The 20,787-nt window shown below is 40.9% G+C and overlaps 2 protein-coding genes across 3 annotated transcripts; one reads left to right on the top strand and one right to left on the bottom strand.

Annotated features, from left to right (window-relative positions):
* Positions 1-336: 336 nt before the first annotated feature.
* Positions 337-7,099, top strand: sav1 (salvador family WW domain containing protein 1). Its single transcript, XM_086274137.1, has 5 exons — positions 337-655; positions 1,307-1,795; positions 4,493-4,763; positions 4,882-5,037; positions 5,644-7,099. The coding sequence occupies exons 1-5, from the start codon at positions 541-543 to the stop codon at positions 5,855-5,857; spliced, it is 1,245 nt and encodes a 414-aa protein (XP_086130263.1). The 5' UTR covers positions 337-540; the 3' UTR covers positions 5,858-7,099.
* atl1 (atlastin GTPase 1) lies at positions 6,450-20,657 on the bottom strand. 2 transcript variants are annotated; one of them, XM_086274135.1, is made up of 14 exons: positions 20,427-20,657; positions 18,634-18,884; positions 18,109-18,243; positions 17,545-17,649; positions 16,904-16,954; positions 15,663-15,719; positions 15,453-15,545; positions 15,147-15,285; positions 14,483-14,610; positions 14,300-14,356; positions 12,981-13,052; positions 12,469-12,900; positions 10,779-10,793; positions 6,450-9,236 (listed from the first exon to the last, which is right to left on the bottom strand). In XM_086274135.1, the coding sequence occupies exons 1-14, from the start codon at positions 20,464-20,466 to the stop codon at positions 9,123-9,125; spliced, it is 1,689 nt and encodes a 562-aa protein (XP_086130261.1). In that variant the 5' UTR covers positions 20,467-20,657; the 3' UTR covers positions 6,450-9,122. The 2 variants fall into 2 exon arrangements, with proteins under 2 accessions (XP_086130261.1, XP_086130262.1); XM_086274136.1 differs by having other exon boundaries at positions 20,433-20,656.
* Positions 20,658-20,787: the final 130 nt, after the last annotated feature.

Here is a 20,787-nt window from a genome sequence, read left to right as displayed (position 1 = left end):
CAAGAGTTTGAATTTATTTTGGATTTTCTCCAATCCACACAGGCTCAAATATACACATATACCCCACTAGTATTTGGTTAAATGTCCCTAGTATACATTTTAATATGACTTTTTTTTATTTTGTTTTGAATATTTGTTTTACATTGTTTAGTTTCTAGAGGGGGGTTTGCTTCCTTCTGTGCCGTTTTAGCCTAGTTTTTATTAGTTTCAGCTTTGCCATGTGAGTGATTAAATTATGGGAAAAATTTAACGGATATTTTCTAACTATAGTACAGTTTATACTGTGCTTATGTCACCGAAGGGCCCCACAGTGGTTTGTGCTCTTCTCTCCTCCTCCTTCAGATGGAAGGACTTCCCAGTAGTGGGACTGTACCCGCTGCAGCAGCACAGATGCTCCCTGTGGCTTCAGTTAGCTGGCTAACTGCGGCTAGCTAATCCAAAGCTGCGGGGAAAAATGTTGACTTTCCGCGCTTTGCTAACTGGCCGGTATGGTTGCAAAGTCGAAGGATTGTGTCATGACTTTACCCCACCGTGCTGTTGATGTTTTCCGAGCCTGGAGTTATGCTCTCACGAAAGAAAAGTAAGAACGAAGCGTCCAAACCAGCCGAGGTACACGGGAAGTATGTGAAGAAGGAAACGTCGCCGCTCCTGAGAAGTAAGCGCAACAAGTGGTTAGCTTATCAGCTAGCCCCGAATAGCATCACTTAACTTGCTCGCTAGTTAAAGTTAAACACTGTTAAACCTTAGTGAGCTAGCATTAACAAATACTGTAAAACGACTCTGGGGACATTTATACTTGCTCCACGATTGTAAAAAACAGTTTAATGCTGTACAGTCTAACCAAACACAGCTAGGATGATAGTCATTGTAGCTAAATGCTACATGAGCGCCAGTTGTAGTGCAGTAGTTACAAGATAATGCTTACAGCTTTAAATTACTCAGCTAAAGGCATATTATACTAGTAGATTAGTTTAGTTAAACGTATTTTTAGTGTCTGTACTGACTTATGATTATTGTGATAGCTGCTGTTAAGCTGTTTCTATTAGAGTATCTATAGAAACTAGCAGTATTTTGTAGAAATGTGGGTATTACTAAATTACCTTCTCGTGTAAATGTTTTATTCGAGAGTCAGTTAATATTATAATTCAGGTATGAAAAGTAAAAGTACGCGATTTGGCTCCTATTAGTAAAATACTCTGTTTTTATTATGGTGTTTTATTTATTTATTTTCAAGTCATCAGGCATGAGCAGCTCCCAGATATTGCGTTGCCTTTTATTGACATTTGCTCTGCTGACCTGGTTGCAGATCTTATGCCCTCCTTCATCCGTCATGGACCCACTATACCGAGACGCACAGAGGTCCCTCTGCCAGAAATGGTGCCTTCTTCCTACCCTTTGGCACCCAGCCGGGAACCTGTGGTGTCCCGTAACAAGAGTGTCCTCCGTACCCATGTGCAGAAGACTCCTCACGAGGTGGCCCGCACAGAGAGCCACCGCTTATCTGCACCTCCGTACCTGCCTCGCAGTCTGGGAGACATTTCGCATGAGTATGGAGGCTCATCACAGTCCTTCCTTACAGACGTGAGCCCCATGTCTGAGAATGGAGATGCCCGGTATTATTACCCCTCTGAACCTTATTATGAAAACCAGCAACATCAACAGCAGCAGCAGCGCCAGCCAAGGAGAGTCCCAGACCGCTTTCCTGAAGACTATAGATACTACGAGCACAATGAGCACAACTTCCAAAGACATCCCCGACAACATACTCCCCCAGCTCCAAACAGACCCCCTTCAGGTAGATTTTACATTATTTTGTGAAGCTCCCTTTTAACACTGTTCATGTCTTTATTTATATATTTTAAGGGAAGTTTAGTGATAAAAGCAAGAAACACCTAGTTTTAGAAAGTTTATGACTGACATCCCATCAGCAACTCTACAACTTTTAAAATTTCCTCTTGGAGAACTCTTGTCCAACCACACAGAGGCTACTCTGAAAGGAATGCAGGCCACTAGTTGTCAAATTGAAAAGAGCAATTTTATTTCAGTCTTTATTTTACTGCTCTGTGTTGTAAACATTACGATGATGTAAGTGTAATTACATTGAGATTGGGGGGGCACGGGAATGCTTCTTGTCCTCCTCTTACCATAAAGACACTCTTTATTTTGTGGCTGGCTTGTCAGCGTCATGTATACAGTTCAGTATTATGTCAGGCCTGCCTATCACGTAGCCTTGTTTGGAGTAAAGTTAAACAAGCATTAGAGGCTCTGCATTTTTCACCTCTGTGTTTGCTGAAACTTTCTGCCAGCAAACTAGTAATTTGCACACTGCCCCCAGTCAAATGTCTCAGCCTCAAACTGCTCGCTGGCATGAATCATCCTTGTTACATATGTGCTGATCTCATTATACTTACATTTGACACACAGTGAGGTTTGAGATGCTGCAGCATGTTTGTGTACGAAGCCCAGTCAGTACAATGCCACTATATGTTATTACAGCGTGGCTCTGTGATGTAGTTGGTCACACATTTGGTTTAAGCTGAAATTATTGTTCAGTGGGGGTGGCATGCTGGCCCATCTACCTGCAGAGACCGTCTGTTGTTGGACAGTGTCCAAAGTATGTTGTACAACCGGTCTGTGGGCTACTCTTGCCTGTCCTTTTGTTGGTCTATCAGGCAGTCGGGTAGAAGCACAAGGTAGCGCCCAAGCCCACACAAGCATCTGTTGGAAAATCTCTGCCAAATCTCTGCCAAATCGGGTATGAAGGTTTTGTGTGGCAACCCCTTGGGAAATAAAAGAGTATATACTGTTTAAGTGGTGTCTTATACTATACTGAAGCCCCACACACCTGTTGTTTAAATCTCCTGTTCGCAAATGGCAGCCAGGTAAAAGAAAGAGGGGTTAGCTGTGGATGAAGTGACAGGCTTTGTCAAGGCTTAACTCTTAATAGGGCACTCATTGAAATACTTGGAAATTCAAGTCAGGTTGTCCTGTTCTGTGACATGATTCTTTGACACAACAGCAGTTTCCCTCTTTCCATAAACAACCTGATCAGACAGCTGCAAAAAAAGGGACGGAATGTTTTTGAGTCAATAAGTGTAGATTTACTGAAAACAAAAAATAACAAATAAATATCTACTAAGAATGGTAAATGGCCTGTACTTTTCATGCCACAAATTTTACTAATTTATGGAAATCCTACATAAAACAACACCTGTCTCAACATGTAGAACAATGTTGCAAACACATAATCTGAGCATTTCATTAATTTACCACTGTTTTAATGTTAGGACCACAGGTGTAGGAGTAGGTAGGGGTGAAGGTTTGGAAGTTTGAAAAGTTCTGGGCCACTGCAGATTTATCAGATGTCACTGTCTGTCACATAGCTTGATCTCATATGCGGTTCCTCACCTGATAAAAGGGGTTGATATGAGACAATTTAGGCTTATTTTGAACTTGTGCAAAAAGCTGCTGAGCTACTAGAGTCCAGGTGTCAAACAGAAATGGCATAAGTTGTCCCTCTGCAAACCCTGAAAGGATGAGCCTGGTATAGTTAATCATATGTTATTTTCTTGTGTGTGATTGATGTTTTCATAAATTATCCCAGACTCTCTCTCTCTCACTCTCTCTCTCTCCTTTCCATGTTTTCAGTGGTGTTTTCCCTAACTTGATGTTATCAGTCTACCCACTTTGTTTCATTCAGCCCACCTCACTGTAATCTAAGAAATTCCTGTGATGTTTTGAGCTTTAGGTCTGCTGTGAGCATTTTTTTTTCTGAAGGAAAGGGCAAACATGATGATCATGATGATGAGATGGGGGTGGTGTAGGAGGAGGAGTGCATTTCTGTGGAGCTCTCACACATTCCTTCCCTTCATTCAGCAGCTGGCAAAGAGCTCCACCTCTGTTGCTGTCACTCTAGCGTAGAATTTATCAGATTGTAGCCGCCATTTCGCTGAGATCCTTTAGCGTTCCCCTGTATTTGGAATTCTTGGTTTCTGCAAGCTCATTTGCTTTGAGTCACGCTCATCCACATCCACACAGCTGTCGACTTGACATTCCTCGCTGACGTTATTCTCCAATAAAAGTACAGGACCCGCTGCATGAACCCTCTCTGCTGTCGGCTCTTACAGCCGTTTGTTCTCACCCAGTGAAAGGCCCTGTGTGTATGGCTGGCCATGCAGAGCTCTCTGCCTTCCTGTCTAAAAGTATCAACAATCCCATTTCCTACCATTCATCACACAGTGTCACTTAGAATAAGATGGCCCTCTGTCACAACAATCACAGAGTCGAGCAATCTCAGTTTTAAAGTTTAAACTCTGTACTGTCCTCTGCTTTACATGACACTTTCCCACACAGGCAGTTTTTAAGAAATTTCTCCAAATATTTCTTCTTTCCCAGGGGCGCTGTTAGCCAGCAGCTGCTCCTCTGTATGATTGGTCAGACATCTCTGCCTCTCCCTTAGGGTTTCTAAAAAAGAAATGTTTGTTCTTCTCAGCCATAGGTCGAATACAGGCCAAGTCTCTGGGGAACCTGTCCAGTCTGACAGGGGAGGACCTCCCCCTTCCGGCCGGTTGGACCGTTGACTGGACCATCCGTGGCAGGAAGTACTACATCGACCACAACACTAACACTACACACTGGAGCCACCCTCTCGAGAGGGAGGGGCTCCCTCCAGGCTGGGAGAAGGTGGAGTCCGCTGAGTTTGGGGTCTACTATGTGGATCACATAAACAAGAGGGCACAATACCGTCATCCATGTGCTCCAAGGTATGAAGCATTAAAAAACGCTACTTTTAGTTTTTTAAGCAACTAAAGTTCTACTACTTCTTTACTTAGTAGAAAACTTACCTCATCACAATAGAGATGATGTTTCTTTGTATTCTAGCGTACCTCGTTACGATCAGCCCCCACCACTACCACCTCCCGTGGCCTATCAGCCACGTCCTGCAGAGAGGAACCAGCCAGTCCTCGTGCCAGCTAACCCATACCACACAGCCGAGATCCCAGACTGGCTGCAGGTGTATGCTCGTGCACCACTCAAGTGAGTCTAACTCAGTCTTACCTGACATTTGTCTAGTTAATAGTATTCTGGTCAGTCAGTAATCGGTAAATGTACAAACAAAGAGAGGTACTAAAAGGAGGAATTTATGGAAGCCACTGGCGGGGGGGAATGCTACCCATAAGTCAAAATTCGGGGTTAGTATCTCAAAATTTCAACTTAATAATTCTAAGTTTCTTATTCTACTTTTTATTTAATCCTGGACATAATTTTTTTTGATAGTAACCAAATTGGCGAGTTATTTTCAAGCTCCTACCAAAAGTGTAGAATCAGTATTTTTTGGTAGTTTTGGTCAATTGACAATACTTATGGAAATGGAAAAGCATGATGTTTATCCTTAACCTAAATATGTAATGTATTTATTGTATAGTGTTTTTTAATACCTCAAAAACATGTATGTTTATTTGTGGAAAACTGCATTCCAAATCGGTGTTTATTTCAGGGTTTGTACATATTGAATAGAGAAGCCCTGAAAAAAAATCTTACCAAATAAAAGTATTTTTGTCACAAAGAAGTGACTGATAGATCTTCAAACCAGCCCAAAGGGTAACTTTAAAGGTACAGTGACTCTCCTCTCCTTTACATCAGGTACGACCACATCTTGAAGTGGGAGCTGTTCCAGCTGGCAGACCTGGACACGTACCAGGGAATGCTGAAGCTGCTCTTCATGAAGGAGCTCGAACACATCGTCAAGTCCTATGAGGCGTACCGGCAGGCGCTGCTGTCGGAGGTGGAGGCACGCAAACAGCGGCAACAGTGGTACGCCCAGCAGTCCAACAAGAACTTCATAGGGAACATGTGATGTGTGTGTGCGTGTGTGTGCAGCAGGGACTTCTCAGTGCCACACCTCTCTGAGGTTTCCTCAGTTTGGGAGCGGTCAGAGCTGCCTTTGAAATCATGATTGACTCTTAATTGCCTCTTTACCAAACACATCTGTGCCTTTGCTTGATCCAAATATATCAGCCAGGAGGTTGAGACGCATATATGGCCAGGGTGGGGGCCATGTGACACTCTGTTTATGGATGACTGATAGAAACAAAAAAACAAAACACTAGAATGAAGAAAAAATGTGTTGCATCATGGGAAACTGCTTGTGGTTCTATTGAAAGCCACCGACCTGGGAAAATTGCTGTTTGAATTCCTTTTTTAAAGACTGAGAAGCACAGAGTGTGAAAAATCAGCTCTGGGTATTTGTTACAAAAGCATCCTGACATTGTGCCTTTAATAAAACAAAGTGCAGCAGTTTTACGTCTGCTCATATCGTGTATACGCCAGCTACTCCGTCATTTTTTCCTGTGGGAGAAAGCGACAGGCAGCTTTTTCTAATTTGACTTCATGGCTTCTTTCCTTTGCTCTGTTACTGTCATAAACTGAAACCACACAAAGAAAGTGTACATTGTTCCTTTTTTTATGACATACTTTTAAGACAATCCACCAAAACCTTAACAGATATATAATTTTACATTTTTCTTTTTTGATTGATGAAGCATCAGATTTGATGTGGTGGTTTGAGCGTCTCTCGGCATTATTGTTCGTCAGGAAAATTCACGTTTTTGTGCATTTAATTAAACACAAATAAGCTACTGGAACTTTTTTTTAAAGAAGTCACATTCATTTTGCCAAAAACTTTACTTTCCCTTTGTTTCAGTTTTTCATGCTTTATGTTTATGGCCTGACATCTTGCTTCACTGATATAACAGAAGTCCAGGTTCTTGGACACATATTCTACTGATCACTAATCAGCTTTTATCTCCTCTTAAGATACTCAGAAATGTTTTCTTACTTTTTTTTTGTCTACTGGAGACCAGTGATAATGTGTTATTCTCAGTATATAAAATGTTTAAGGAGTCCTGTGTATCAGAGGAACCTAAACATTTCTGAATGTCCTAATTGGGAGCAGTGGAATAGGTTTGTACAGAACATTGGGCTTCTCTTTGGGCCTCTATCACATCGCCTCAGAACAATGTCTACAGTTTGTTCATACCTGATTTTGTGAATTGCAATTACAGGACATAAGCAATAAAGTCTGCAGTGAAGAAAAATACACGTATGGATGTACAGTTGTTGCCTCCTGCTGCTTGCCGGTCTTCCCACAGTGTTTTATAATTGCAGAGCCATTTAAAACACTGCCGGTACGCCTTGTAGGACTTGTATTTAAAACATTTCTGATTGTAAGAAAACTCAAGTCTAGATTTCATTAATTTGGTCCATCTTTATTAGGTCTTTTCTTTGCAACTGAATTTTTTTTGCAATGCGTGTGCTGAAAACTAAGCAGAGTCAATTTGAAGGAGCTCACAAAAAAAGGTTGATTCATTTGACCTTTCAGTCCTCCCACCACATTGAGAGGTGATGCTTTAGGAATGAAAGAAAAGCTCTGTCTCACAGACGAGATATTCCAACACAGTGTAAACAAATACTGTTCTTCTGACTTCTTAATGGACACAACACCCAAAAACATAGTCATGAAATAGAAAGGGATTTCAGAACATCACGAATCTTAAACTGGTCTTGGATGGTTCTTTGTGTGAAGGCCTCGCTGATGTTGATTATAGATTGTGGAAGACTCTAGAAGCCACTCTGCTGCAGTGCCTTTAAATTTTCAACCCTTGAGGTCGAACCTCACTATAAACTTGCTAAATATGCATGACAGTGTTCCTGTATGGTTGGTGAGCAGATCTAAATGGGAGGGGGGGAAGAAAAAGAAAAAAGACATAGAAAAGTTTTGCTGCAGCTTTGTATGTGATGCAGACATTTTACAGCGCAGTGACTCAAGGAGTTAAAACAGTGACCGCAGTTGTACAAATATACAGTAACAGTCTACTAAGCCGAAGTATTCAAACACCAAAAAAGAGCCATCACCGATACAAGCCTTTTGTTTAAAAATGCAAGCTGTTGTGGAAACACGAAAAGCCTCTTTCACCATGCAGCAGTTTTGCACAGATGATTCGGTTTAAGTGTGAGAAGATGATGAAAGAGATGTGGAATGAGGCTCCGTTTCCAAAGCAGGCCTGTCGCCACGCCTAATAGCATCTAGCTTTGATTCCCCCGGTGGCCACAGAATAGCTACATTCCTCGGATTTGCTCGAACATTCAGTGAAACACACAACAATGGCTTCGGCAGCCCCCGCCCCCCCAACTACATCACAATGGAAACCTAACCTTGCTCTTTCCTCCCAAACCTCAAAAGCCAAACGCACATATAACGATCACTGGGATGATGCGTGATTACAAAACTGCAAGCAGACTATAAAGTGAGATAATGTCGGCTATGTTATGTAAACTTTTGTCTCTCCCACCAGTGCCGTAGCACACAGATACACCAAACCCTAAAACTAACTCGTGTGCCATGGAGTGTCTGCATGTAGCCAGGCTGCAGCAGGTGAGAAATCTTTTTTTTCTCTTTTTTTTTTTACATGTTATGGCACAATACCAGTTAGTCACAACCATTCAGCTATTTTTTTATAAAGTATACCTGCATTTAGAGCTTAAAGATGACAGACATTAACCACTTACCATGCTGATGATGTTTGTAACGCCTCATTATTTAATATACAGTACATATTTTGTCTTTCAAACATTGCAGGTCATAGATATTGTTCCTTATAAACAACACTAAAACTTCAAAGAACAGAACAATTGTCACAAATGGGGGTTTCACAGATTTGAATATACTTTAAAAATCATTGTCAGTGACGAATGATGGAGAAAAAAATAAAAATAAACGCTCGATGAGAAATAAGCAGCAGTCTCCTCCAGCAGAGTGCCCGCGGTATTTGTACAGGTGTGTTTGCTTCACGAACTAAAGGTGAAAGACCATGACACATTGCATCCAATGCTTAGAAGCAGCCACCCACTGAGGAGATGCTCTCGGCATATGCATGAACATTAAACAGTCCGTTATAAGGGTTAAAGAAGTGAACGACCAGTAGTGGCTTGCTGCAGCAGCCAGTACCAGAGTTAAAGAGTGCCTGATGGATGAGGGCATTCATCTGCCTTCCTCCTCCTCCTCCGCTTCCTCCCTCGGTCCATCACGAGGAAATCTCTGACATGTTCTGTCTTTGAACTAATCAGTCCCTCTTCTTGTCCTGCTCCTCAGCCACCTCCTCCACCTGATGCCCGGGGAAGGCGTGGTGATACAGGTGCCTATGATTGGCTGCTACATTATACAGCTTGTAGAGAGCCTATGGAGAGAACATGGAGCTGGTTAGTTATTTATCTTATGGATTACTTTTGCAGGAAACACCAGAGTTACATTTTCACACATACACAAGATCACGACAACAAAGTCCATTCATTCATTTACCCATCATGCATGAACATGCTTATAGTATTAGAAAGCTGGTAAAGCTTATATTTCTAATATAAGCTGGTAAAGCTAAAGCTATGCACACATATTTTGTACAATGATCAGTGCATATCAAGTGGTTTATCACTGCATCTGTATACTTTTAGAAACAGAAACCGGGAGCTGGGATTTGGGTTTCTTCTTTAATCTAGTCATATGGATTAGAAGCATTTCAATACTGATGTTTTTTTGACTTCCTTTGTACCTTTGTAGACCTGAAAACAAGTTATTCTTATATAACTTATTCACTCTGTTTGCTCTCTTTATTTCCACACTGCTGAAACATGCACAGCAGGCTTCCAGTGGCTACTTTTATCAGTTTTCTTCATTCATATTTGATTTGAAACACTAAATCAGCTGCTTCACAAATGTTACATCTGCTGATTCTGACAACAAAAAATGGAAGGAGAAAGTAAGCTCCCTGAGAGCTGTTGTAAACCAGCTTGATTTAAGCCTGATTTAATAAGCTTAAAATGGGAAATCAGGGAGCACTCAGTTGATGTCTATACACAGCCCACTGTTTACATATAAAATTTAAACTTTAGGTCATTTTTCAGGACAATCCGAGTATATTTTCTGCACAAAATATGAAAACAAACTCAATTTGAATTTGATTAACACGTCATTCACAATCATTCACAACTAAAAAGGCTATAGAAGGTTAAAGATATGTAATATAATCTGCTTTAAAGTCAAATGCCATGGATTTATGAGTCTCGGCTTTTTCAGTCCTGGGCACATTTTGTTTCAGAAATTTAGACCAGGAAGGGAAGCAGTCTGTTTGGAAAAAGCTTTGTTTGCATCGGGCCAACGGCATTAAAAACTGCCCTATTACCATAAAAATAGGCCTTTCATCAAAGTGCTGATCGGCCTAATAATAACTATTATTCATAGAGTAATATAACAATGCAAATTTTGATCCAAGAGGGAAATCATCTGAAATCTTAATTTGAAAATATCTTCAGCAACTGTTTAAACTATGTATAGAAGAGCCCAATATGATTTCAACCATCAAAGCTGAAAGCAACCTGTTCATCAACAGTATCAAATCTCTTAGAGTGGAGAGGAGAGCAGAGGCCGTGATATCTGCTAAACTGAGATGGTTTACTGTAACAGAAAAATCAGGCGTTCATACTATTCATCATAACAGTCAAATAAAGTCATTAAAAATTAAGACAGAGAATTTTTAATTCATAAAGCAGCCTTAAGGTGTGAATTGAGGTGTCTTCATTCAGGGAACATAAGGCTGCACAAGAGGAAATTTAACTGTAGCTCAGATAATTTGAGCAGAACTTGAGTTTGATGACAACAATCTCATAGAAATGCACCAGTAGCAATGTGTTCTTGTTAATACTTCCAATTGATTTGCTCCTCTTACCTCGTTTGTGCTCCCCTGCAGAGGCGTTAAAAGAAACAAACATACAGTGTGAGCACATGTAGTGAACATGTAACACAAACAGCACATACAGATTCTTCGTTAACAGTGCACAATTGTTGCTCTTAGGCTTGTAGGGATTTGTTGCCGCCACTAATAAAGGAGGTTTTTGCCCCCTAGTGGTTTAAAGACACTCTTTCATTTCTAACAGATGTGGATGGATACTGTGTATTGTATTTGTCTTTAATGGCTAATTTTAAAGCAAGAAAGCCATATTCTCATATTAAAATAAAGTAAATGTGAACAGATAAAAGAAAAGGTAATGATTAATAATTATTAATTATTTTTTACCAGTGACTCTGGTTTCATATGTTTTTCCTCAGTCTTCATCCTTTGTAACAGCTAGAGCAGCTGAGTGCAAATCTCATATCTTTTGTGCTGCTGTTAAAGGCTAAAGATGTGAACGTTTCCCTTCTAAACCATGAGGTAATTTAATGACACACATCAGTGAAGTTGATTCAAAACACACTTTAACTAAAATACAGCAAAAGTTCAAAGTGTTCTGATAAAGTGGGGATATGGCATGACCTTTAAAGTGTCTGCTTATTTTTATTTGTTCTCTAAATAGGGTCAAAAACATTAAATCACTAGAGATTATTAGCTTATTTTAACCTTCTGATCCCCTAGTCTGCTGATATACTGCAGTTCACAGGAAAGGAGCTGATATGCATTATTATTTTAGTTTGTTAAAAATTTCTATGCTTATTTGGATGAAATTGCTCTTTAGTGTTTGTTTACAGTACAGCTTCAGATCCAGATGTCCAGCAGCAGCCTGTATTCAGTTTGAATATTGCTATAAACTGCTATGGATCCATTTATGTCTTTTATTTACTGTGACATTTAAATTCACCCAATAAAGCTGTAGCTTCTGCTTTCCCACATTCATTGATGAAGATTTCACATAATTAAGCAGTGTGTTGTCCCACTTGCTCTTATAATACTACAAATCTATTCTCTACTCGTAAAAGTGGGGTACATGCTGCTCTCGGCTGCATCTGCATAAAGGGAGGGTTTGTACAATAATGCTACTGTCAGTGCTTGATGATTTGGTGGATTGCCTCAATCTGATTAAGAGACTGAAATAATTTTGTGCATGTTTTTCATCTTATCTGCTTTGCCACAAATGGTTCATTAAATTCTTTAATGACAGAGTCTTGTCTCGGGTTTGATAACTAAAGGCTCCACCCTAAAACGGGTGGAATATATATTAAAATCTTTGATTATTCACTCTGAAATATTCTTAGACAGTTTGCTTTTGAGGGTAACATTGTGATGTTTATCCAGTTGAATTGAGGTTTGCAAATGTGAAAAGGGTTGATTACGTCTGGAAACATCATATTCCATTAACATTACAGGACACTGTAAGGACATTCTGTTTGGGAGTCGAGCCCCCGTAAAAGTTTGAACCTACAATCGTCCCTAAACTAATCAAACCGCAAGAGATACCAGACCTGATAACAGTATAAGTGCTCAAAACCTGAATGCATGTGATGATTTTCACTCACCTGACATCTTTTCAATACCAAACAAATCGTTCTCCTTTTTTCTTACTTTTATAAGTTGTACAAAGTCTAAGCAGCCACCATTACCATCTAACTACTGATAAGTTAGACAGGTTATTCTTTTTATTTACCTGGTCCCACAGCGCACCAGCAACCTGGTCAATGACGGCACCGAGTTCTCGATATTCCCCAGAGTATCGGATGTAAGCCCAGGTGCACAGAGTGATCAGTGCCAGGCCGAGGATCATGTTGCACAAGCTGGCAATGATGTCCACGCCCACAAAGCCTGTGATACCCGCGGCTACGTACATGACAAAGATGACCACGAACAGTGTGGCCGGCGTGCGGGCTGCGTGGAAAATGTTCTTGGAGTCATTGTGCTTGATGTACTGGACGAACACCTCGTCGATCTCTCCCTCCAGCTGCTGCAGGTAGCGCCGGCTGAACTCTTCACCTCCCATCTTCTTCACACCCTTAAACACCTGCAGCGCCTCCTCTCTGATGGCGCTGTGTCGGGCTTGCAGCTCACTGGGGGCGAGGAAAGGCCGATCACCTCCACAGACCTGTGAGAAGTGACAGCAGTGAGTCGGTGAAGTCACTTGGTAGCTACTGGACATTCACTTACAAATCTGTTTTCACCTACCTCCTCCATTTTCTTGTTGTACAGATCTTTTGCAGCTGCAACAGCTGCTAAATTATTTGCCTCAGCTGTGGCCTGAGGGGAAGCAAATGGAAATATCATGTAAGGATCAATGTCAGCAACCAGAAATTAACAGTATGGATAAGCTTACAGCAGTGATCAGAGGTTTACGTCCACTCATCATTGATTTTCATGGTTATTTGGGGCTTTTAAGGATTTCTTTGAACTCTTCTTATATTATTATTAGATTCAGGCTCAAATATATACATACATCTAAGCTCATATTTTGTAGTATTTTTAGTAGCCATCAACAACCTTCTGGCATAATTATGGCTGGATATTTGACCACAGCCCTGGCTTTTAAGCATAGTCAACAAATTTTCACTAAGGTTGAGGTTGGGGCTTTGGGAAGGCCATTTCATAACTTTTGATGTGTGTTTAGGAACATTGTCTCATAAGTTTCCTCTAGCTGTTGATCTGAGACGAAGTTGAAGAATTTGGAGATAATCCTCCTCCTTTATTCCATCCACTTTGTGCAATGTACCAGTACCACTAGCAGCAAAACAGAGCATGATGCTAGCACCACCATGTTGAACAGCTTGTACAGTGTTCTTAAGTTTGAAGGCTTGAGCCTCGGTGGTTCCTGCGTTGTTCCTGAAAATCCTAATGAAGTTCCTCTCATGTAGGGGCAAGTTTGGGTTTTCTTCCAGACCTTAGCAAAGTGGTGACACATTTGTTTGAACTGATTATCTTGGAACCTGCAGTTGTTTAGAAATGGCTCCAAGAGATCTTCCTAACTTATCTAACTCTACATTTGTACTTCTTGGATCTTCATTGAGTTCCTTGGAGTTTCCCATTGTTCTGAGTATTGATCAATCCAATGATTGCTGTCAAACAAATTCTTTTTATGCGGCAAAGACAAACTACCAGTTGCTGTCAATCATGATCATTGATGAAAAGTTAACAGACCTCGCTGTCACAGTTTAAAATACTGCGAGATCAATTACAAGACTAAAGTAACTGTAAATATATATTTCAACATGCATGTATACTTTTGACTCTCTGTGGAGTAGAGAAAATCCAAAAATTACAGTAATTCAATTTAAAATTGTGCACTTGGTTTTTGTTATTTAAAGTCATTAAGGATATATGCCATCCAATCATCCTATCCTGAAAAAAAAAAACAGTTCAAAGAAACCATTATAATCTCCAAATTACCATTAAAATAATGTCCAGATGAGTGTATGTAAACCTCTGACCATAGGTGTATCTTGAGTGCAAAGCTTTATTGTATGTTAGCAAAGTAATCATTAAAAATATACCTGTAGCATTGACTTTGGATGTGGCAGCTCCTCGCCTTGGTAAATTTTGATGTAAGCCTACAAATACAAATGAAAAAGTTAATTTGTTACATTTGATCAGTCATATGCGGAAATATGGCACTTTAAATAAAGAAAGGACAGAGTCTGGTTGTTGTGCACATCACCACGATGCTTTGTTCTAACCTTGAAATACTCCAGCAGGCCTCTGCACGTGATTTTGCTGCCGTTGATCTCCTTCACATCGATGTTGCGAGGACTGAGGAGCCAGGGGACCAAGACCGTCAGGTTGTTTATAAACTCACCATCAATCTCTAGACAGAGAGGACAACGACTGGTGAGTGTGTACAGCATGGCAAAGTCACTCACTGACAGCAGAAGCCTTCTTTGGGACAAAATGCAAGACCCCAAAAAAACCTGCCCAGCAAGGCCTCGACGAGCATTAGAAAAACCTCCAGAGCCCTCATATCTCAATCTGAGCATTTTCAAGATATATCTAAACATGTCTGATCTATAGAGGCCCCACCAGCATCTTTTAAGACCTAATATCCTGATCGCAGATATCGCAGGACAGACCGAGAGGTTCCATGTCATGATTGAAGTGAGGGAACTAAACAATATTAGGTGTTCAAAACTAGAAGTACATTTGCAGAGTGCATCCTCCGCCAAGGTTAATGTCCAATGCTGATGCAGTATTTCAAATTTTATGGGGTCTTCTTTTGCCCGAGCGTCACCTCCTCACCAAGTTCCAAGAAATTTGGCTGCGAAGTTTTTCCCAAGCCTTTCACAAACAATACTATACCTGAATGAAAGGTGCATATGGTGTAAGTGAGCAATGAAGAAAATGTACCTTTGATTCTCCCATCAAAGTGTGGGTTGGTGGCCACTTTGAGGCCAGGGTGAGGCATCAGGAAGCAGGAGATGTTGGTGAAGCAGGAGTGGATGTGTTTCCGCACATTCTGCAGCTCTTCATGCTGGTTCTCTGAGATCTGGACCGCAAACACGAAGACAACCACCAAGTTTAAGATGTGCTTTGGTTAAGCTAGTCTCAGCAGCCGTAAGCAACCACATCACTGCAAAGGCTGCACAGGAAACTGATGTGACAGGACTGAAAGTGGTGTGACCTTCTATCTCAGTAACATCTGTGATGTCTGACCTTAAGTCTCTTCTCGAGGAACTTCATGCCGCCTTCCTGTCCATAGGGAAACTCATATGGAAAACTCCAGTCTCGAACCAGGAAAATCATGGACTAGAAAGGAAATTATAATTCTTGTGTTATAAAGTGGGCTCACACACTCAAATAATTTTGAGACATAAAAATGTGTTAATAGAAATACTAAATATATTTCCTTTAAATAGAAAATACCTGGAATGGTTTCAGGAAAGTCTCCTCCATAGCTAGTCTTCCATACTCAGTGAAAAGCTGAAATAAAGTAACAATATTGTAACAAGTAATTTGAAGAACTAATGTGTGAGGATGATAATTCTGATATTAATATATAAACAAGTCGAAGGAGTTGTAGTACTGTGCAAAAGTCTTGAACCACACCCAATTTATTTATATTTTGCTAGGAAAAAATGGAAATAGCTCCAGTTATTGAAACATGTGAAACCATATATGAAAACAGTTTATAAGGCATAAACAAAGCTCCTCTTTGGATTGTGGCCACCTTTTATTATGTCTTGTTTCAAGATAATCCCACACTGCTTCAATAATATTGAGGTGGGGAAACCAATCTACAACTTGCAGTGTTTCATTGTATTTTTTTCTTTCGAGGTATGCTTTTGCTGCATTGACAGTGTGTTTGTGTTTGATCCTTTTCATTGTTAAAAAATAATCTGAAAGAAGAGTATGGTAGACATAGGAAGAGATGGAGGAAGATGTGGCAAACCTAAAGGGACAAGCCAAAAGAAGAAGTCATGTTCAAAATTAAGACCTGCTGCCACTGATTTTCAGTCCAGTTCTTGTGTAATCTGGCCTACACCAGTCCTTTCACTTGGTTTCCCTTCCTTATAAATGGCTTCAGCAGCCTCCCTTCCACTGAGACCATTTCTGATAAGGCTTTAGTAAACAGTAGATGTACCAACTGAAGGGTCAGATGCATCTGTATAGTCCAGTGTCAGATCTTTGCTGGGTTCTTTTTTTCTGGTTTCTTAAGTTCACGACTTTCAGATACTGTTCACGTGCTGTAGATGGTTTATTTTAGACCTTTCATTTCTTTTTTTGTCCTCCACTTGTTCAGTTTCCTCAAATTTTTAAGGACATACAGCACACCATGCTGAGATATGACATGCTCATACTTTGAGCTATTTGCTCTTTTTATGCTTAAATGATTCATAGGTCAGTGTTAAGTGGTTTATCGAGCAAAACAAAAAAACATTCCTGTGAAAACGGTCAGACACAACAACTAGACTGAAAATGAGTAAAAAGCAGCCAAAGTCCAAAAAGAAAAAGAAACTTTAAAAGACTGTCAGAAAGCCTGGAGAACTATTGATCAAGACCACTTTAAAATATATAAGAAGGTCTGGTGAAACGAAAGGAGGGGGGTAGCTGAGGACTTTAGTGCAGTACTGTATTTCCCTGTAATAACTGAAAGGCAATTTTACCTGCAAGTGCTGAAGGTCGTCCTCTTGCACATTCTGTGAGATGTTGTAAACCTGAGAGAGGCCATTGAGTTAGAGGGTTATTTTCTTTAAACATGTACAACTTGAAGAATGTGGTAAATTTGTCCAGGTTAAATTATTGACCAAATAGTCCATTAGGCATTGAGGAACAAACGGGACTAGCAGGCATAATATGTAACACCTGTGTCTTAGTTTGGTGTGCTAGCATGGAAACCTTTGTTATAAATCTGAGCTTGTTACAAACAGAGGAACTATTTTATTTCCAAAACAAGCATGCAGCTAATTAACATTAGAACTCCGCCGAAAGAGGAAACAGGGTAGGGACAGATGGGCCATTTCTTCTGAACAATGATGCAGTTGGCAGGTGTGCTTGAGTAGAAAGAAAAGAACTAGTTTTGGAGACTTATCACCCAAAACTAGACGTCAGTCTTGTGGTGGCGCTATAGGAAAACTTCTAGGGTCATTAACATCTCTAAAGAATTTCATGACAGTTTTATTTTAAAAAAAAAATCATCACTAAGATAGTCCATCCCAAACAAACTTCAAAGTACATGCATGCATTTTTACAAATACTTAGTCTTTTCTAAAGCTAAGCTGGATCAGATGACTGAAGGTCACTGCACCTGCATGGAGCTTATCATCGTGCTCAAGGCGAACACAGTGGCTGAATCCCTCAGCGTCGACTGGCTGTCAAATGTGCCTTGCGTGTCCATTAGCAGCACAGCAACCTGTGTGAGGAGACAGATGAACGCATTCACCTTTGCTGCAGGAGTCAATATGTTCGCCGTGGATGTGCTGTACTGAGGAAAGTGAGTTTTAATACAGCGTGTGGAGTGTTTACACTCCAGAGAACAGAAAGTGCCTAAAGCAACCATTCATGTTCAGCAGCTCGTTTTGAATGAAACTAAAAAGAACGACCAACCTTTGATGCAAAATGTTAGAAACATTTGGCTGATGCAGGTATAAAAAATGTCCTAAACCACAAAAGACTCCTTTCAAGTTATCCAACCAAAGCTGCAGCTACGACTGTGAAGGTGAGAAGCTTTAAGACGACCTGTTGCCAGGCTCATTGAGAATATAAAGGTGTCACTGTAAAGAGGTTAAACAAGTATATGTGTGATATTTAATTAAGCGCTCAATTGCACTTTAGCCTACTTGTCAAGTCGTGGGATGAAATACAGTCTCACCTTTCTTCCGTCTGGTTTGTCCACCAGAAAGACCTCGCTCCAGATCTGGATCCCAGTGGTCTCCCTCTCTGAGCCGCCCCTCCAGGAGAAGCCGGTCAGAGGTTCTTCTGGATTGCCGAGCCAGTTTTCAGACGCCTGAGCACCAACAGATCACATGTTAGGCTAACAGGTCATTTTACCCTCAGTGGCTTTGAAATATTGCTCTTTTTTTTTTTTTTTTAATTTGATCTGCTGCTTGAAAAAAAGAAGGTATAAATAGGATAAAGGAAGATAAAGAAATGCATAGCCATTTTATTCCAAGATTACTGTACATAAGCAGGTTGGTGCATGCATGTAGTAATATAATATCATAAATATTCTTCTTTTTTTGCCAGTTCCTTTGCTATATTTCAATTTTTTTATGTGCTACATCAACTCACAAGCTAAATCGGGAACTTTTCCACCAGCACGACTGAGCCGATTCACGCACACAGACTGTATGATCTATACCACGCAGACTGGAGTAATGCTTTTGCAGAGACTTACATGGTTGTACATGTAACGCAGCATAAAGTCCATGAGGAAAGACTTGCCCTTCCGGAAAGCCCCGGCCACGGAGATGGCCACCACCTCACGATCTCTGACCTCCTCAGACAGCAGGATGCGACTCAGCGCCGCCTCATCCAGCTCAAAGGTGTGGTCATCTTTGACCAGCAGCACTTGGATGGGCCGAGCTCGTCCGTCTGGCTCCTCCTCCTCTGAGCTCCAATCATAGACATTTTTATCACTGAGGGACCCTGGAAGAGAAGACAGTCGTGGGAAATCATAAAACCTGAAGCAAGAAAACAGCATTAACATTACAGTCAAACACAGAGATGGAGGCAAAATGTTTTATTTAAAGAATTTATTGTGTCAATGAAACACCAACTAAAATGTTGTTGTGTGAGTTACTGAACAGCGAGAACGTCTTCACAGTGATGATAAGCGCACTTAGCAGTCCATTAAGTGAGGAAACAGGAAAGTTGAGTCCATTACTCCTTCCTGTTTCAGCTCCAGATCAATAGCATGGCCTGCAAGCTTGTTAATAATATTCCTAATGAATCAGGCCACACTCTTTTTATCGAATGAGATCATGTGCATTCAGAGGTTTTTTCCATGCAATGACTCAGTGTCTTTCCAGTCTCTGCTGTCTCATGTACAGTGTAAGGGCTAAATGGGCTTCCTGCAATGATTGGAGGCTTTCCGAGCTCCCAAATTCACCACACTGTAATGTGTGTTTACTGAAGACGAAACAAAGTCCAAACACACACCACTAATTCCAGTCACTGCAGCTGTGGTGTTAATTTTGAGCTTTCAATGCAAATCAAAGCATGGATACAACTCTTTAAAAAAGCAGCAGTGACAGATTAAGGAGTAGCAGACAAAATTTTAAGGATGTGTTAAATGATTAATAAAGGGTGCCAAGAATGCACGGTGAATAATTCAGCAAGGAATCATCCAAGGTTTCGTCTCAGGCTTGAAGGGGACTATCGGGGTGGATTCACATCTCTTGCAATGGCCTCTTCAACCAGGCCTGGCATCATGAGCCTGCCTGGTTAACCTGATCGTGTTCCTCTGCTGCTGCTGTTGCTCTTAAAACAGCCAAAGACGTCAGAAGCGGTCTGCTCAAAGTGGGTCAGCCCAGATAAACTCTCTGATGACAAACAGCAGCATTTCACCCTTTCCCCCCTCACTCCTAATGCAGTCATTCAGCCCCTTCCTTCCCCTTGCAGGCCTGAATTTATAGTTAACACAGAGCATAGCGTGATGTCAGTGACAATCACCAACAGTGATGATGGCATTAACGGTCAGGGTGCAGATGGTGGTCCTGAGGATGATGAGAGGCTATCTTCTGATGCAATATTACATAATTGTATGCCAGATGCACCACGTACAATCACGAGAAGCTCACTGTGATAAACAAAATACACCAGAAGCTGGTTTTCAGGCCTCTTAGGGAGGTCCAGAGAGCACTAACAGACATTTCCCTACGCGCTGATTACTGAATAAAAATATAATATGTCTTAGAAATACAGGTCTGTGCTTGCTTATGCCTGATTAGACAATATTCCTGCAGAGACTCACAAAAGCACGTATTTCTCACGATAAATGGCGTCATGTATTGCTGCATTCAAATAAATAAACACTGGTCATGATACGGTCAAAACGAAACCAAGCCTTTCATCATGGAGTCTAAGATAAACATCTTACTGGCTTACACCCTCTCCTCCTCGGCAGGGAGGATAAAAAACGGTTTGTGCCGTCAAGAAAAGCAATGAAATATGAAATACTGTACGTACACTCACCCCAGCTGTCTCTTTCTGGACGGTGTTTCGCCATAATACTGTCCTTATATCCCTTTGATTGTGGGTTACTGAGCGACCCTAGTCGGTAGTCATGAGTGTATATCGTGGGCTGGGAGAATGCCCTGGCTCCACCAAAACGATGCAGGAGGATGATGGAGCTTTTATCCTCAATGCGATGCAGCCATGCTGTATCTCGCTAGGGGGCGCAGTTCTAAAGCAGCAGCTTGAGGCATGGGACGACAGCTGCAGTTCAGCTTATATTGCAATGTCTACAGAAAAGAATGATTAACGATTATGTGCTTGAAAGTGCGACCAGAAACGCATTTCTTTGTCGCTGCCTTCACTTGAAATTTTA

Source organism: Aulonocara sp. 'chitande type north' Nkhata Bay, linkage group LG19, assembly GCF_057382095.1.
Source record: "Aulonocara sp. 'chitande type north' Nkhata Bay isolate Kocher_YH1m ecotype deep benthic linkage group LG19, A_spYH_male_GT1.1, whole genome shotgun sequence".
NCBI classification, from domain to species: domain Eukaryota; kingdom Metazoa; phylum Chordata; class Actinopteri; order Cichliformes; family Cichlidae; genus Aulonocara; species Aulonocara sp. 'chitande type north' Nkhata Bay.
The sequence above is the reverse complement of the archived record's forward strand: the minus strand, read 5'-3'. Positions and strand labels throughout refer to the sequence as shown.